Source organism: Pseudophryne corroboree, chromosome 4 (genome assembly GCF_028390025.1).
Source record: "Pseudophryne corroboree isolate aPseCor3 chromosome 4, aPseCor3.hap2, whole genome shotgun sequence".
In the NCBI taxonomy this organism is placed as follows: Eukaryota; Metazoa; Chordata; class Amphibia; order Anura; family Myobatrachidae; genus Pseudophryne; species Pseudophryne corroboree.
The window spans coordinates 196,369,061-196,388,256 of NC_086447.1; the positions used below are offsets into that span (position 1 = coordinate 196,369,061).

General features: G+C 47.5%; 1 protein-coding gene across 3 annotated transcripts in view; it reads right to left on the reverse strand.

The window, feature by feature from the left end:
- The window catches only part of FAM168B (family with sequence similarity 168 member B), a 194,678-nt gene that overhangs the window by 20,044 nt on the left and 155,438 nt on the right, over positions 1-19,196 (reverse strand). For all 3 annotated transcript variants that reach the window (XM_063915715.1, XM_063915716.1, XM_063915717.1), the window contains 2 exons: positions 14,530-14,707; positions 12,683-12,808 (listed from right to left, as the gene is read on the reverse strand). In XM_063915715.1, the coding sequence (XP_063771785.1) occupies positions 12,696-12,808; positions 14,530-14,707 (291 nt within the window). In that variant the 3' untranslated portion in view covers positions 12,683-12,695. The remainder of the gene's footprint in view (positions 1-12,682; positions 12,809-14,529; positions 14,708-19,196) is intronic.

The following is a 19,196-nucleotide window of genomic DNA, read 5'->3' on the forward strand; positions in this document are numbered from 1 at the left end:
AGACCCATAGACAATCCTGATTGCAGGAAATGTAGGAAAACGACCCAGTTGAAATTCCTCCATCGGAGCACTCCGCTGCTCGCACCACGCAACATATTTTCGCCAAATACGGCGATAATGCTTCGCGGTGACTTCCTTCCTTGCCTTTATCAAGGTAGGAATGACTTCTTCTGGAATGCCTTTTCCTTTTAGGATCTGGCATTCAAAACGCCATGCCGTCAAACGCAGCCGCGGTAAGTCTTGAAAAAGACAAGTACCCTGCTGAAGCAGGTCCCTTCTCAGAAGTAGAGGCCACGGATCGTCCGTGACCATCTCTTGAAGTTCCGGGTACCAAGTCCTTCTTGGCCAATCCGGAGCCACTAGTCTTACTCCACTTTGCCGTATAATCCTCAATACCTTTGGTATGAGAGGCAGAGGAGGAAACACATATACCGACTGGTACACCCAAGGTGTTACCAGCGCGTCCACAGCTATTGCCTGCGGATCTCTTGACCTGGCGCAATACCTGTCCAGTGTTTTGTTGAGGCGAGACGCCATCATGTCCACCATTGGTTTTACCCAACGGTTTAATAGCATGTGGAAAACTTCTGGATGAAGTCTCCACTCTCCCGGGTGAAGGTCGTGTCTGCTGAGGAAGTCTGCTTCCCAGTTGTCCACGCCCGGGATGAATACTGCTGACAGTGCTATCACGTGATTCTCCGCCCAGCGAAGGATCCTGGCAGCTTCTGCCATTGCCCTCCTGCTTCTTGTGCCGCCCTGTCTGTTTACATGGGCGACTGCCGTGATGTTGTCCGACTGGATCAACACCGGTCTTCCTTGAAGCAGAGGTTCCGCCTGGCTTAGAGCATTGTAGATTGCTCTTAGTTCCAGAATGCTTATGTGAAGAGACTTTTTCAGGCTCGACCACACTCCCTGGAAATTTCTTCCCTGTGTGACTGCTCCCCAGCCTCTCTGGCTGGCACCCGTGGTCACCAGGATCCAATCCTGCATGCCGAATCTGCGGCCCTCCAATAGATGAGCCTCCTGCAACCACCACAGAAGGGATACCCTTGTCCTCGGCGACAGGGTTATCCGCAGGTGCATCTGAAGATGCGACCCTGACCATTTGTCCAACAGATCCCTTTGCATGGAATCTGCCGAAAGGGATTGCTTCGTAAGAAGCTACCATTTTTTCCCAGGACTCTTGTGCATTGATGTACAGACACCTTTCCTGGTTTTAGGAGGTTCCTGACCAGGTCAGATAACTCCTTGGCTTTTTCTTCGGGAAGAAAAACCTTTTCTGAACTGTGTCCAGAATCATCCCCAGGAACAGCAGACGAGTTGTCGGCATTAATTGGGATTTTGGAATATTCAGAATCCATCCGTGCTGCTTTAGCACCTCTTGAGATAGTGCTAAACCCATCTCTAGCTGTTCTCTGGACCTTGCCCTTATTAGGAGATCGTCCAAGTATGGGATAATTAATACGCCTTTTCTTCGAAGAAGAAATATTATCTCGGCCATTACCTTTGTAAAGACCCGAGGTGCCGTGGACAAACCAAACGGCAGCGTCTGAAACTGATAGTGACAGTTTTGTACAACGAACCTGAGGTACCCCTGGTGTGAGGGGTAATTGGAACGTGGAGATACGCATCCTTGATGTCCAAGGATACCATAAAGTCCCCTTCTTCCAGGTTCGCTATCACTGCTCTGAGTGACTCCATCTTGAACTTCTTTATGTACAGGTTCAAGGACTTCAGATTTAGAATAGGCCTTACCGAGCCATCCGGCTTCGGTACCACAAAAAGAGTGGAATAATACCCCTTCCCTTGTTGTAGAAGAGGTACCTTGACTATCACCTGCTGAGAATACAGCTTGTGAATGGCTTCCAAAACCGTCTCCCTTTCTGAGGGGGACGTTGGTAAAGCAGACTTCAGGAAACGGCGAGGTGGCTGTCTCTAATTTCAACCTGTACCCCTGAGATATTATCTGCAGGATCCAGGGATTTACCTGCGAGTGAGCCCACTGCGCGCTGTAATTCTTGAGACGACCGCCTACCGCCCCCGAGTCCGCTTGCGAAGCCCCAGCGTCATGCTGAGGCTTTTGTAGAAGCCGGGGAGGGCTTCTGTTCCTGGGAAGGAGCTGCCTGTTGCGGTCTCTTCCCTCGTCCTCTGCCTCGTGGCAGATATGAATAGCCCTTTGCTCTCTTATTTTTAAAGGAACGAAAAGGCTGCGATTGAAAGGTCGGTGCCTTTTTCTGTTGGGGAGTGACTTGAGGTAGAAAGGTGGATTTCCCGGCCGTAGCCGTGGCCACCAAATCCGATAGACCGACCCCAAATAACTCCTCTACGCATCGCCTGTCCACTGTCGTGTCCATAAAGCTCTTCTGGCCGAAATGGACATAGCACTTACCCGTGATGCCAGTGTGCAGATATCTCTCTGTGCATCACGCATATAAAGAAATGCATCCTTTATTTGTTCTAACGACAGTAAAATATTGTCCCTGTCCAGGGTATCAATATTTTCGATCAGGGACTCTGACCAAACTACCCCAGCACTGCACATCCAGGCAGTCGCAATAGCTGGTCGTAGTATAACACCTGCATGTGTGTATATACCTTTTTGGATATTTTCCATCCTCCTATCTGATGGATCTTTAAGTGCGGCCGTCTCAGGAGAGGGTAACGCCACTTGTTTTGATAAGCGTGTTAGCGCTTTGTCCACCCTAGGAGGTGTTTCCCAGCGCTCCCTAACCTCTGGCGGGAAAGGGTATAAAGCCAATAACTTCTTTGAAATTAGCAGTTTTTTATCGGGGCACCCCACGCTTCATCACACACGTCATTTAATTCTTCTGATTCGGTAAAAACTACTGGTAGTTTTTTCACACCCCACATAATACCCTGTTTAGTGGTACCTGTAGTATCAGCTAAATGTAACATCTCCTTTATTGCCAAAATCATATAACGTGTGGCCCTTTTGGAAAATACGGTTGATTCGTCACCTTCACTACCGGAATCAGTGCCTGTGTCTGGGTCTGTGTCGACCGACTGAGGCAAGGGGCGTTTTACAGCCCCTGACGGTGTTTGAGGCGCCTGGACAGGCACTAAGTGAGTGTCCGGCCGCCTCATGTCGGCAAACGACTGCTTAAGCGAGTTGACGCTATCCCGTAATTCCACAAATAAAGGCATCCATTCTGGTGTCGACCCCCTAGAAGGTGACATCCTCATATTTGGCAATTGCTCCGCCTCCACACCAATAACGTCCTCATACATGTCGACACACACGTACCGACACACAGCAGACACACAGGGAATGCTCTATACGAAGACAGGACCCACTAGCCCTTTGGGGAGACAGAGGGAGAGTCTGCCAGCACACACCAAAAAGCGCTATATATGACAGGGATAGCCTTATGATTAAGTGCTCCCTTATAGCTGCTTTTATATTAATATATTGCCATTTATTTTGCCCCCCCTCTCTGTTATACCCTGTTTCTGTAGTGCAGTGCAGGGGAGAGACCTGGGAGCCTTCCTGACCAGCGGAGCTGTGACAGAAAATGGCGCCGTGTGCTGAGGAGATAGGCCCCGCCCCTTTTCCGGCGGGCTCGTCTCCCGCTATTTAGTACATTTAGGCAGGGGTAAATATCTCCATATAGCCTCTGGGGCTATATGTGAGGTATTTTTAGCCTTTTTAAAGGTTTACATTTGCCTCCCAGGGCGCCCCCCCCCAGCGCCCTGCACCCTCAGTGACTGCCGTGTGAAGTGTGCTGAGAGGAAAATGGCGCACAGCTGCAGTGCTGTGCGCTACCTTAAGAAGACTGCAGGAGTCTTCAGCCGCCGATTCTGGACCTCTTCTTGCTTCAGCATCTGTGAGGGGGCCGGCGGCGTGGCTCCGGTGACCATCCAGGCTGTACCTGTGATCGTCCCTCTGGAGCTTCATGTCCAGTAGCCAAGAAGCCAATCCATCCTGCACGCAGGTGAGTTCACTTCTTCTCCCCTCTGTCCCTCGTTGCAGTGATCCTGTTGCCAGCAGGAATCACTGTAAAATAAAAAACCTAAGCTAAACTCTCTAAGCAGCTCTTTATGAGAGCCACCTAGAATTGCACCCTTCTCGGCCGGGCACAAAAATCTAACTGGAGTCTGGAGGAGGGTCATAGGGGGAGGAGCCAGTACACACCACCTGACCTGTAAAAGCTTTACTTTTGTGCCCTGTCTCCTGCGGAGCCGCTATCCTCCATGGTCCTTTCAGGAACCCCAGCATCCACTTAGGACGATAGAGAAACAAAAAAACGCATTTACCCGATCCACACGGTCCCATGTTTTTTTTGACGAAAAGTACTGAATTGCATTGTCGATTTTTTTTTTTTTTTTTGGCGAAAATGTCCCGTTTTTCTACATTTTCGGGAATTCGACCGCAATTGCATTTACCCCTTAGAAGTAAAAGGTGGTCTGAGGCATGACCCTGGTGTGGCCCAACTTGAGCAGTGTTGCCCATGCAACCACAGTCATGTTTAATCCAAACCCCAACTAAAGTAATTGTAAACAACACTTCTGTTGTAGCATAAACGGACTTTATCAGGGCTCTTAGCCGACGTGACGACGGGTCTTAAAGCGTTGTTCAGAAAATCGCTTTTTAAGAAAAATCTCATTTGTTTCATTAAATATTCAGGTCTGGCATGAATCATCAGCTAGTAACACAGAGAAACCAGTAACTAAGTCAAAAGACGACTACTTGAACTATACATGTATACCCTGCACAGTGTTAGCCTGAGCGCTGTGGCTGCTGAGACGTTATTACCGTACAAATAGAATTATTGCTAAAGGAGGATCAGGGTAGAGGTCTTTATTCAGACCCGTATGTGTACAAGTGGATGCTGTTCCAGTAGTATACATATACACTGCCACGAGTGAGGTATTTTAACAAAAATAAATAACAGAATACTTGAGTGCCCCCTGGCACCTATATGTGATTCACTGACAAACACCGTACCAACACCCCTGTACCCTCCAGTGGCCGTGTGTTGTAAGACCAACCTCAAATTCCTGGAGGAAGAAACAGGAATTCTAAAATGGTGTCACATCATGTAAATTTATACTGAAGTTTTTGAATAGCCTGTAGGTCTGATGGCATCCACAGCCTGTATTTTCACAGAAGTCTTTAAAAAAAACACAGATATATAAAACACATATATATCGCAGTATAGGTTTAATAGCTTGTTTTGCCCCATAGGAAGTTAAACAGCACTAACATCTTGCACAGGCTAAACTGCATGCAGCCTCCGTTTTAAGTTTAGCTGGACTGGGGCCCTATTTTTTTTTTATATTATATATATATATATATATATATATATATATATATATATATATATATATATATATATATCCCCACAGCTGTGGAGGTGCAGCGCCTCGTGGAATGCGATGCCGGCCTATTGGAGCGAAGGCAGCGGACGCTGACCACCGTGTCTATCCCCATAGCTAATCTCAGTGCCGCCGCGTGTATTACCCGGGAAGACTTACCAGTGTAGAGCGGCGGGAGCTGTCCGCCGCTTGTAGCATCCGGGAAGCCTAGTGGAGCGGCGGCAGCAGCAAGAGCTGACCGCCGTGCACTGGAAGCCGTGTGACAAGAAGGGAACGGCGGCAGCGCTTATAGGGCCTCCCGCTGCTACGCGGGCAGAATCCTTCCCTCTCCCCCGCGACCTCCCCCTCACAGACAGACCGCGACAGCAGTGAGCGCTGTCTGCCTCCCCTCTCCTTCCCCCCGGCAGACAGCCGCGCTAGCCGCCGTTCGCGGCCCCGAGTCTCTGAAGCGGGAGGCAGGGAGAGAGCAGCAGCGCAGGGAGCCGAGTGGTGGAGAGCGCCCAGCGGCAGCTGCTGGGCAGTCCGCGGCTGGGCTGTGGCCGGCGCTGGCGGACGGCTGTCTATGCACAATCAGGGAGCAGCGGCAGCTGACCGTTCAAGCCAAAGTATAAGGCCTTGTAGTTCCACAGCAGCGTGTCTGGGGAAGGGGTGTCGGGCGGAGCACCTGTATCACCCCTCATAGTGAAATAACACACACATGGAGCAGCAGCAGCGTGAGCTGACCGTCCGCTCCTTACTCACCACACCTGCCGGGATCTGGAGGCAACGACGGAACTTCTCTGTAAGCTCCGTCCTGCTCCTGCAGCCATGGGTCTATGGCGGTGCTTCTCTCATAAGCGCCAACAAGCCTTGCTGCTACAGCAGCCCACACAGTCCCAGGTCCACGCTTTTCAGTAAGCTGGGAAGGGACTGGAAGAAAAAATAAAAATAAAAAATAAAATAAAGCCTTAGAGACTTGAGGAACGTGTCCTCCCGTTGAAGACACAAAAAACACTGAGGCATCTTGGGAGTATGGAGGGGAAGGAGTGTTAAACATTTAAATGCGTCTCTCCCTGCTAACGCACCGTCCATATCCCAAGAGTACTCTAGTGACCCCTAGTGGATGAAAAAGAAATAAACATGAAAGAGAAATTGAAGAAAACTCTCTGGAGCTCAGAGATGTGCATCCTCTCCTGAGGGCACTTTTTTCTAAACTGCCTGTGGGAGGGGGCATAGAGAGGAGGAGCAAGCACACCCGATTTTAGAAATTTCAAGTGCACATGCTCCTTTGGACCCCGTCTATACCCATCGTACTAAGATTCCCAATATCCCTTATTGTTGCTAGAGAAATATATGGCAGCAAAGATTCACTGCACTATTAGTCTTTATATGTCGACACCGCTGTTCTGCAGCGCCTAAAAAAGTCGCTAAATGAGCAGAACGCCATAGGGACTTACAGCGCAAAACAATGCAGGACAAGTACATAGCTCATAAACATTGCTGCATTAGTGGTTATAACTCAAGTAAGCATCAGAGTGGCAGAAACCAAGTGTTTAGGAGGGGAGAGGGCCCTGCTCATGATTTTACATTCTAAAAGGGGAGGGGCAGACACACAGGGGGTGACAAATGCAATAGACAGTGAGCAAGGAACAGAGGGTTAGGGTGAAAGATGGATGGCACTGATGAAGTAGTGGGTCTTGAGAGCCCCTTTGAAGTTTTGTAGAGAGGGTAAGACTTAGATAGGGAGCACTACTCAAAGGAAGGGGGAAAAAGGGGAAAGACTACTGCACTAGTAATGGGTTATACTGTATATTTCTTTACCAACCCCAAATTGTATTCTATGTCATAGATTTGAATCTATAGTGGGGGTGCTGCCACATATTATATAGTTGCCAATGGTGGGAACTAGTTCACAACAAGAAAGAAAAGAATTGGTCTTTTTGTGCGCCACTAAAAGACCAATTCTTTTCTTTCTTGTTGTGAATTAGATAGGGAGCAGTATGTGCAAAATCTTGGGAGGCGAGAGAAGGGAGGAAGTAATCAGTTGGGAGTGGCAACATGCATTTGTGGAGCAAAGAAGGCATGTGGGAGTGTGTAGGGAGAGATGGTCAGATGTAAATGAGAGAGGAATGGGTGAGTGCTTTTTAAGTGAGTGAGAAGTTTAAACTGGATTTTGAAGAGCCAGTTTAGGGATTGTAATAGAGGGAGGTGAACGTAGTACATTTGGAGGAAGATAAGCCATGCACCAGCTTTGAGGACAGATTTCAGGTGGGAGTCAGGGAGGCCAGATAGGAGGCAGCTACAGTAGTCCAATCTGGAGAGTGGATGAAGGTCTCAGTAGGGTGAGAAAGGGTCTGATCCTGGCGATATTTTTGAGATGGAAATAGATAATCCCACAAAAGAAAGAAATTGTGGGTTTATGCAGGAGGGTGGGAAGATGGACATCTCAATCTTAGACATGCTAAATCTAAGAAAGTGCTAGGATCTTCAGGAAGGGATAGCAGAGACAGTTGGAGATATGAGTGGAGAGAGGGGGAAGGGTCAGGTCAGACTGATCAAGATTGGATTGTTAGTAGGACCTCTACAGACAAAACTTCAGCCCCCCAATGGGTGTGTGTGTGTGTGTGTTTGTGCGTGCGTGCGTGCGTGCGTCTCTCTCTCTTCTGGTAGAATGAACATGTGAATAAGGAATAGAGGTCCTATTCAACTTCTATGTCTCTAATACTATAAAGCACCTAAATCTGGTGCCACGTGTGGTCTGACACACAAGATTACAGTCTAATGTAGCTGTGCACTTCAATACTGCCCTGGAGCTATTAGTGGTCGCTGTGTACAGGTTTGCAAGCATTCCCAATAAAAGATCAACTTGAGTTGGGCATCATATTCCTTTTGGGGGTACACACTGGGTCAGCTTTACACAAATAGGAATTTAATACCTACCGGTAATTCCTTTTCTCCTAGTCTCTAGTGGATACTGAGGTCTTGTACTTTAGTACCATAGGGTATAGATCACGTCCACTGGAGCCTGGCTAAAACTTTTAGTGTGTATGTGTGTGTGCTGGCTCCTCCACTCTATGCCCCTCCTACCAGACTCAGTCTAGGAAAACTGTGCCCAAGGAGACGGACATAAAATGAGAGAAGAACAAAACAGCGGTGAGGCAACAAGCCAACACAACCTTAATGAAAGGAGGGCGCTAACCGGAACAGAGGATAGCAACACCAACCTAACGCAGATAGCTCAGCTATCCCAACAATATAATGGGACTACAACGTCTGTCCAACTAAATACTTACACAGGTAAGCATGAACGAAGCACTGTGGCGGGTGCCCAGTATCCACTACGGACTAGGAGAAAAGGAATTACTGGTAGGTATTAAATTCCTATTTTCTCTTACGTCCCAGTGGATATTGGGGTCTTGTACTTCAGTACCATGGGGAAGTCCCAAAGCTCCCAAACAGGTGGGAGAATGCGGAGACCCCTGCAAAACCACCTGACCAAACTGAAGGTCATCCTTGACCAAGGTATCGAACCTACAGAATTTTACAAAGGTGTTCGAACCAGACCAAGTTGCAGCTTGGCACAACTGTAGTGCCGAAACACCCCCCCCTTCCCTGGGCAGCTGCACAGGAAGAGCCCACTGACCTCTTCGAGTGGGCCTGAATAGATGTCGGCAAAGGCAGAGCCGCCGTAGTATAGGCCTGTTGAATGGTCAACCTGAGCCAACGAGCAATAGATTGCTTAGAAGCCAGCCAACAAATTTTGGAGGCATCATAACGGACAAACGGCGAGTCAGATTTCCGATGATGGGCCGTCCGTTTGACATAAATTTTCAGAGCCCTGACCATGTCCAAGGAGTAACGGATGCGCCAGACAACACCGGAACCACAATAGGCTGATTCACATAAAAAGCTGACACCACCTTCGGCAAAAACGGAGGACTGGTCCTAAGTTCCGCCCTGTCTTCATGAAAAATCAAATAAGGACTTTTGCAGGACAAGGCCCCTAATTCAGAGACATGCCTGGCTAACGCCAACATAACATCACAGTCTTCCAGGTGAGACATTTCAACTGCCCTGAGTTCCAGGATGTTTAGCGGTAAAGTCCAGAACTGACCACAACCCTTGGAACTGGGCCCCCTGGGTCACCGCTCCCCAACCCCGGAATCTGGCGACCGTCGTCAGTAGAATCCACGGATTGATATTGAAACATCTGCCCTCTACCAGGTGAGGAAGTTGAAGCCACAATAACAGTGAAATCCGGGCTTTTGGAGAGAGGGTTACTTCCTGATGCATATGCAGGCAAAGAACCCGACCACTTGTCCAGCAGATCCAGTTGAAATGGCCGGCCATGAAACCTGCCGTATTGGATTGCCTCGTAAGCAGCAACCATCTTGCCCAGTAATCTGATGCAAAGATGGATAGACACCGTGCGAGGACTTGGTACCGAGCGAACCAAAGCCTGAATAGCCGAGGCATTGTCCATTGGGAAAAACACCTTTTGAGATACCGTGTCCAGTATCATTCCCAAGAACTGTATCATTTCCAGTCCTTTCTTGGTTCTCTCATCCTACCTATCTAATCGGTCATTCAGTGTTCGTTTTTCTGATTCCACCTCTTCTTCACTACCTCTCTCAGTTGGAGTACCGCAAGGTTCAGTCTTAGGTACTCTGCTTTTCTCTATCTATACCACATTTCTTGGCAAACTAATCAACTCTTTCGGATTTCAGTACCATCTGTATGCAGATGATACTCAAATCTACCTATCCTCCCCTGATTTGTCACCATCTGTATTGGGCCGTGTCACTGAATGCCTTTCTGCCATTTCATCTTGGATGACATCTCGCCACCTCATACTTAATATTTCCAAGACAGAATTAATTATATTTCCACCGGCCAATAGTAGTTTCCAACCTGATATCTCTATTACTGTTGAGAACTCGGCAATCATCCCTACCCCACAAGCTCGCTGCCTAGGTGTCATTCTTGACTCTGAACTGTCCTTTGTTCCCCACATTCAATCTGTCTCAAGATCATGTTACATACATCTAAGAAACATATCCAAAATACAACCATATCTTACACAAGACACAGCAAAAACTCTAATACATGCTCTCATTATCTCCCGCATTGATTATTGTAATAGTCTCCTGACCGGTCTTCCCAAACATAGGCTCTCACCACTACAAACCATTTTGAATGCAGCTGCGGGGCTAATCTTCCTCGCCAGACGTTCATCGTCTGCAGATCCACTCTGTCAGTCCCTCCATTGGTTACCGGTATTCGACCGTATTAAATACTTTTACTCACATACAAGGCTATTAACCAAACTGCACCAACATGCATCTCTTCACTCATCTCAAAATATCTCCCTGCCCGACCTCTCCGCTCTGCACAAGATCTACGTCTCTCATCCACACGCATTACTTGTTCACACTCAAAATTACAGGACTTTATCCGGGCTTCACCCACTCTGTGAAATGCCCTCCCACGCACAGTAAGACTCGCCTCTAGTCTCCAAACCTTTAAACGTTCCCTGAAAACTCACCTCTTCAGACAAGCCTATCAAATGCCAGACCCACCCACATAACCTTCAGTGCTTCCCTATCTAATTACATCCTCTGTACAGTATTCATAACATAACATATCTTGTCTTTCTTTAGTCTCACACCCTCATGACACTTGGCCAACTTTGTGGGGTATCATACAACCCATTAAGAACCTAGCAATCTGGTGGACCATTATGCAATAGGTAGCATCTATCCTTGTGTATCTATGCCTATTTCCCTATAGATTGTAAACTTGCGAGCAGGGCCTTCCTACCTCTATGTCTGTCTGTTTTTACTCCGTTTTGTTCTATTACTGTTGTTCTAATTGTAAAGCGCAACGGAATATGCTGCGCTATATAAGAAACTGTTAATAAATAAATAACTGAAGTCGCTGGGTCGGTTCTAGGTGAGAATTCAGGAAATTCAGGATCCACCCATGATCAGTGAGAAGGCGAGTTTTCAGATCGATGCAGTGTAGCAGACGATTCCTGGACACATCCTTGATTAGGAGATAGTCCAAGTAGGGGACTATGTTGACTCCCATCATGCGTAGTTGCAGCATCATCTTCGCCATGACCTTGGTGAAGACCTTTGGAGCTGTGGATAATCTGAAGAGTAAGGCCTGAAACTGGAAATGGTCGTCCAATATTGCGAACCTGAGGTAATCCTGATGAGGAGGCCACACGGGAATGTGAAGGTAAGCATCCCTGACATCCAGAGACACCAGGAACTCTGCCTCCTCCAGAGCAGACACCACCGCCCTCAGGGACTCCATCTTGAAATGAACACCAGCAGATATGGGTTGAGAGACTTCAGATTCAAGATGGGGCGCACCGAACCATCTGGTTTGGGAACGACAAAAAGACTGGCGTAAAAACCACCGTGGCGTAGCGGAGGCGGCACTGGAACTACCACCCCTGTCTGCAAAAGTTTTTGAATAGCCTCTTGCAAGGTAACTTTTGCTGCAGGTAAAAGCTGGTAAGCCCGACTTGAAACACCTGTGAGGAGGTAATGTTTGGAATTCCAGCCAATATTCAGGGGAAATGAGATCCCTCACCCAAGGATCCCGTCAGGACTCGCAAGTGTTGTAGGCGAGCACCTACCTGAAAATCGCCTTGTTGCTGGGGCCAACGGTCATGCGGAAAGGTTTAGCTGCAGGGGATCCGGGGGTCTGGTCTTCGGCATCTGTTAAGAGGGTGGCGGCTAGCTGCTGGCGTGGGCACACATACTGACGATGAGTGAACAGCACCTCAGGAGCTCAGTAACCTGTCAGCTGGGATTACGAACCATTAACCCTCAGGAGGTTGGTTCGGTCCCCCCTCTAAGTCCCACGAAGCAGGTAGTCCGTCTGCCAAGCAGAGCTACCTGTAAATAACAAAATAAATAAAAATCTCTGGAGCTTCAGGAGTGCACCCAGCTTCTTGGGCATATTTTTCTAAACGGTGTCTGGTAGGAGGGGCAGAAAGGAGAGGAGCCAGCACACACATACTAAAAGTTTTAAAGTGCCAGGCTCCAGTGGACCAAATCTATACCCCATGGTACTAAAGCACAAGACCCCAGGATCCACTAGTACGTAAGAGAAATCATATTTTGTCAATCAGCGATAAATTGTCTTAAATCAAAGACAAATACTATTACAAAAATAATCTAGACAATACAAAACATATTTGAGGATTTACACCATATTTGTAATAGAAAACCTGACCTTAGAGGAAACAAAACCAACTGCTAACCATTGTTCCAAATGCATGCGAGGAGGCCCATTGTACATGGCTGGTATATCTCTGCACAGCACAAGAGATGCTAGGAAAAGCGCTTACACTGGTAGGTAAGTCACCACTGTGGTGGGACATAACTATAAGTTGGTGTCCCCGGAGGCCGATATGCAGGCATCGTGACTTGATGAGGAGCTACAGGAGTTGGTGAATGGGCTGTCAACAACGTACCTACAAAACAAGATTTATATCATTGTAACATTCTAAAAGGATAAATATTACACTGTGCATCAACCACATCAAGATGTGTCCTCACCTATTCTCAAATGGCACCAAATAACCGTTTGGCACACAATGAAAAATGTAACTAAGCTATGCCATGTGCCCTGTCCCTCAGTGACTCTCTCTCTCATATATATATCTATATCGCTCTCTCTCTATATATATGCACAAATATATATCTCCCTATATATCTATATCTATATAGATCTCTCTATCTATATCTTAAACGCGTTTTCGGACGTATTCGTCCTTTATCAGAAGCTGTGGGACATTAGATTTAAGCTGTGGGACGTTAGATTGCTGCAATTCTCCAAACGGTTACACCACGGATGTCCAGAAGATTTTGTGCCATCCTCCACTGTTCCGGAGTCGTAGAGGGATTCATCGTGCCAATTTTGCACTGAATGGTGTTTCCAGTAGGGACAATACAGCTTGGTGATATGTCTTTTTGTTTTATATCCTTGTGAGTGCATTTGTATATTACAAATTTGTTTTTAAACAAACAGTATTGCACTATATATGTGTTATTAAGTTACAGTTTTAAAGAAGAGACCCTTTTGTGGACGACTGACCCTATGAGGGTGATACGCAATGATTAACCTGTGTAATTGTGAGTGGGACCAATAAAATTCACTTTGGATCCTATGTAGTTTTTCTATATTGCACCATTGTGGTGGTTTGTTCTTCATTCTTAGAGTGGCTTTGAAAAAGTATTTATCCTTCCTAATCGAAGGGAGAATGTATCACAAATTTATGTAAGATACTTTTTATTATATTTTTGGGAGTGCCGAGGGATGTCACTTTTCCATTATCCATTGCAAGGCGCCTAAATTGCGCAAAAACACTATGTGAATAACTTCTGTTAACAAAATATATACTTTGAAAGAAACTGTGACCAACTGCATTTAACCTATCAATTACAACTTATTTCGGAGAGGCCATCTGATAGAGACCATGCCTAGATTTGCTTATCGATATTTCTAATAGTTGGCTGAAGGAAATTCTCTTTGAGAACACAAGACAAAGATAGGTCTCAACCGAAACCCCCCCCCCCCCCACAAAAACCACACACAGTAAGGTGCCCATACACTTGTGTGATTTTGGCCGATTTCAACGGATCGGGCTGAGAAATTTGATGAAAAGTGGCAAATTGCCTATGTACGTGGTCCCATGTTCATCAGATCGGAGATCGCAAGGGCTGCACTATGGATTTGTCAGATACCGAAGCCTTGGCTGGGATCGCATACGATAAAACGTATGCAAATGGACCGCATAAGATGTATCGCATGTGATCCTGCTGCCCGGGAAGCGGCAGGGGAGCTCAAGGGAATCCTATACGACTTCTCCCCTTGGAGAAGTCGCATAAGTGTATTGGGACCTTTAAAAGGAACACGGCCTAAGTAGTCCGCAGAGACTATTTTTCTTTTTGTTGTTTTAGGGTGGGAAATTCAATTGTTTTTGGAGCTTGTATGTAATGGATGCACAACAAGAGTTAATTGTTTTGCCGTTGCTATTATTTCTGCTCACACCCTCCTGAGATGGCAAGCAGAATTAGTCTAAAGCTGCAGCATGCACAATAAGTAAGCAGCACTTGGGCACATTGGCAAAACTAATATCGCCACAGTCTAAAATCATTAAATGCATTTTTTAATATATGGAGGCATATTTACCTGCTGACATAGCCATTGTGGTCCCAGCTACCATCCCCATAGCCACACCACTACCTCTTGGAGAAGCAATTGGTGCTGGATACATAGTTGCTGGCATTCCATTGGGTTGCACAACTGTAGTATGATGGATTACATGTGGAGGGGCTGCATACAGAGGCTGTGTATAGTACGCTCCTTGCTGTAAAAGATTAACAGATATATTCACTTAATATGTATAGTTTTTATTGTGTATTAATCAAGTTCACTTTACGTACTATAGAAAAAGAAAGACCACACATGCTATCTTGACACTCTTCAGTGTTATTAAATTTGAATACGAAGAAGTGAAACCTACTACCTTAGTGTATACAATCCATACAACAGGAAAAGGGTTAATTGCAAGGTGCAATGGTCAAGTTAAAATATAAAACCATAACTTTTATTAATGACTAATAAAATCACAGAAATCCTCACAAAGCAAACCCACAAAATGGTGAAATATTAAGTGTGTAAAAGAGAAAATAGGATTTTAATTACCTACCGGTAAATCCTTTTCTCGTAGTCCGTAGACGATGCTGGGGTCCATAATAGTACCAACGGGTCCACCAGGAGCCAATGGCACTATAAGAGTTTAACAGTGTGGGCTGGCTCCTCGCTCTATGCCCCTCCTACCAGACTCAGGGGTATATGCAATTGCCGGCGAATCGCGGCATTTTTTCGCCCGTTTTTTAATTCAACACAATTTGACCGGCGAATTCCGGCAGGTGGGTGCCGGAATTCAACATATTCAATAAAAAAACGGATTCGACAGTCCCGCTGTCGAAAAACGGCCAATTGACGGGGGACAAAAAGCGTAGGGGTCCCCCATATTTTTTACACCAGCATCGGGCTCCACTAGCTGGACAGATGACACAGCCGGGGGTCACTTTTATACAGCGCCCTGCGGCCGTGGCATTAAATACCCAACTAGTCACCCCCGAGGTTGTCCCCCCCCCCCCCCCCCCATCCAAGGGCTGCGGAAGGGGGGCTGAGAGCCTTGAGTAAAATGAAAGAATATTGTTTTTTCCCTGAAGAACTACAAGTCCCAGCAAGCCTCCCCCGCAAGCTGATACTTGGAGAACCACAAGTACCAGCATGCGGGTGGAAAAACGGGCCAGCTGGTACCTGTAGGTCTACTGGGAAAAAAATACCCAAATAAAAACAGGAGAGACACACCGTGAAAGTAAAAGTTTATTTCATACATGCCGACATACATACTTACCTATGTTGACCCGCCGACTGCCACGTCTCCAATGTCGCCGACGATCCGGGGTACCTGTGAATAAAATGATACTCCCCTAAATCCAGTGTCCTGTGATTTGTAATCCACGTACTTGGCAAAACAAAAAAACGAATACCCGCACCACACAGACTGAAAGGGGTCCCATGTTTACACATGGGACCCCTTCCCCGAATGCAGAGACCCCCCGTGACTCCTGTCACAGAAAGGTCCCTTCAGCCAATCAGGAAGCGCCACTTCGTGGCACTCTCCTGATTGGCTCTGCGCGTCTGAGCTCAGACGCGCACTGCACAGCCCCCTCCATTACTTTCAATGGTGGGAACTTTGCGGTCAGCGGTGAGGTCACCCGCGGTCAGCCGCTGACCGCGGGTAACCCCACCGCTGACCGCAAAGTTCCCACCATTGAAACTAATGGAGGGAGCTGTGCGATGCGCTGTCTGCCAGCTCAGACGCGCATACAGCCAATCAGGAGAGTGCCACGAAGTGGCGCTTCCTGATTGGCTGAAGGGACCTTTCTGTGACAGCCGTCACAGGGGGTCTCTGCAATCGGGGAAAGGGGTCCCATGTGTAAACATGGGACCCCTTTCAGTCCGTTTGGTTCGGGTTAATGCAGTTTGTTTTTTTGCCAAGTACATGTATTATAATAAAAGACCAGGACACTGGATCAGGTGAGCATAATTTTATTCACAGGTACCCCGGATTCGTCACTGACGAGGGGGTCGTGGCCAGTGTCGGAGTGTCAACATAGGTAAGTATGTGTGTGTCGGCAGGTGTGAAATAAAGTTTTACTCACGGTGTGCGTGTCCTGTTTTTATTTGGGTATTTTTCCCCCAGTAGAACTACAGGTACCAGCGGGCCCGTTTTTCTCCCGCATGCTGGTACTTGTGGTTCTCCGAGTACCAGCTTGCGGGGGAGGCTTGCTGGGACTTGTAGTACTACTGGAAAAAATAAGATTTTACTCACCGGTAAATCTATTTCTCGTAGTCCGTAGTGGATGCTGGGACTCCGTAAGGACCATGGGGATTAGCGGCTCCGCAGGAGACTGGGCACAACTAAAGAAAGCTTTAGGACTACCTGGTGTGCACTGGCTCCTCCCACTAAGACCCTCCTCCAGACCTCAGTTAGGATACTGTGCCCGGAAGAGCTGACACAATAAGGAAGGATTTTGAATCCCGGGTAAGACTCATACCAGCCACACCAATCACACCGTATAACTCGTGATACTATACCCAGTTAACAGTATGAAATATAACTGAGCCTCAACAGATGGCTCAACAATAACCCTTTAGTTAGGCAATAACTATAAACAAGTATTGCAGACAATCCGCACTTGGGATGGGTGCCCAGCATCCACTACGGACTACGAGAAATAGATTTACCGGTGAGTAAAATCTTATTTTCTCCGACGTCCTAAGTGGATGCTGGGAACTCCGTAAGGACCATGGGGATTATAACAAAGCTCCCAAACGGGCGGGAGAGTGCGGATGACTCTGCAGCACCGAATGAGCAAACTCTAGGTCCTCCTCAGCCAGGGTATCAAACTTGTAGACTCTTACTAAAATGTTTTAACCCGACCAAGTAACAGCTCGGCAAAGTTGTAAAGCCGAGACCCCTCGGGCAGCCGCCCAAGAGCCCACTTTCCTCGTGGAATGGGCTTTTACAGATTTAGGGCGCGGCAGTCCAGCCGCAGAATGTGCAAGTTGAATCGTGCTACAGATCCAGCGAGCAATCGTCTGCTTAGAAGCAGGAGCACCCAGCTTGTTGGGTGCATACAGGAGAAATAGAGAGTCAGTTTTTCCTGACTCCAGCTGTCCTGGAAACATATACTTTTCAGGGCCCTGACTACATCCAGTAACTTGGTATCCTCCAAGTCCCAAGTAGCCGCAGGCACCACAATAGGTTGGTTCACATGAAAAACTGATACCACCTTAGGAAGGAATTGGGAACGAGTCCTCAATTCCGCCTTATCCATATAAAATACAGATAAGGGCTTTTGTATGACAAAGCCGCCAATTCTTATACACGCCTGGCCGATGCCAAAGCCCACAGAATGACCACTTTCCACGTGAGGTATTATAGCTCCACGTATTTAAGTGGCTCAACCCAATGCGACTTCAGGAAATCCAACACCACGTTGAGATCCCACGGTGCCACTGGAGGCACAAACGGGGGCTGACTAAGCAGCACTCCATTAACAAAAGTCTGAACTTCAGGCAGTGAAGCCAGTTCAATTTTGGAAGAAAATCGATAAAGCCGAAATCTGGACCTTAATGGAACCCAATTTTAGGCCCATAGTCACCTCTGACTGTAGGAAGTGCAGAAATCGACCTAGCTGAAATTCCTCCTTTGGGGCCTTCCTGGCCTCACAGTAGGCAACATATTTCCGCCATATGCGGTGATAATGGTTTGCGTTCACTTCTTTCCTAGCTTTAAATAGCGTAGGGATTACGTCCTCCGGCATTCCCTTTTCCTTCAGGATCCGGCGTTCAACCGCCATGCCGTCAACGCAGCCGCAGTACGTCTTGGAACAGACAGGCCCCCTGCTGCAGCAGGTCCTGTCTGAGCGGCAGAGGCCATGGGTCCTCTGAGATCATTTCTTGGAGTTCTGGTTACCAAGCTCTTCTTGGCCAACCCGGAACAATGAGTATAATTCTTACTCCTCTCCTTCTTATTATTCTCATTACCCTGGGTAAGAGAGGCAGAGAAGGGAACACATACACCGACTGGTACACCCACGGTGTTACCAGAGCGTCCACAGCTATTGCCTGAGGGTCCTTGACCAGGCGCAATATCTTTGTAACTTTTAGTTGAGGCGGGACGCCATCATGTCCACCTGTGGCCTTTCCCAACGGTGTACAATCATTTGGAAGACTTCTGGATGAAGTCCCCACTCTCCCGGGTGGAGGTCGTGTCTTATGAGAAAGTCTGCTTCTCAGTTGTCCACTCCGGGAATGAACACTGCTGACAGTGCTAACACATGATTTTCCGCCCATCGGAGAATCCTTGTGGCTTCTGCCATCGCCATCCTGCTTCTGTCGGTTTACATGAGCGGCCGCCGTGATGTTGTCTGACTGGATCAGCACCGGCCGGTGTTGAAGCAGGGGTCAAGCCTGACTTAGGGCATTGTAAATGGCCCTCAGTTCCAGAATATTTATGTGTAGGGAAGTCTCCTGACTTTTCCATAGCCTTGGAAGTTCCTTCCCTGTGTGACTGCCCCCCAGCCTCAAAGGCTGGCATCCGTGGTCACCAGGACCCAGTCCTGTATGCCGAATCTGCGGCCCCCTAGAAGATGAGCACTCTGCAGCCACCACAACAGCGACACCCTGACCCTTGGAGACAGGGTTATCCGCCGATGCATCTGAAGATGCGACCCGGACCACTTGTCCAACAGATCCCACTGGAAAATCCT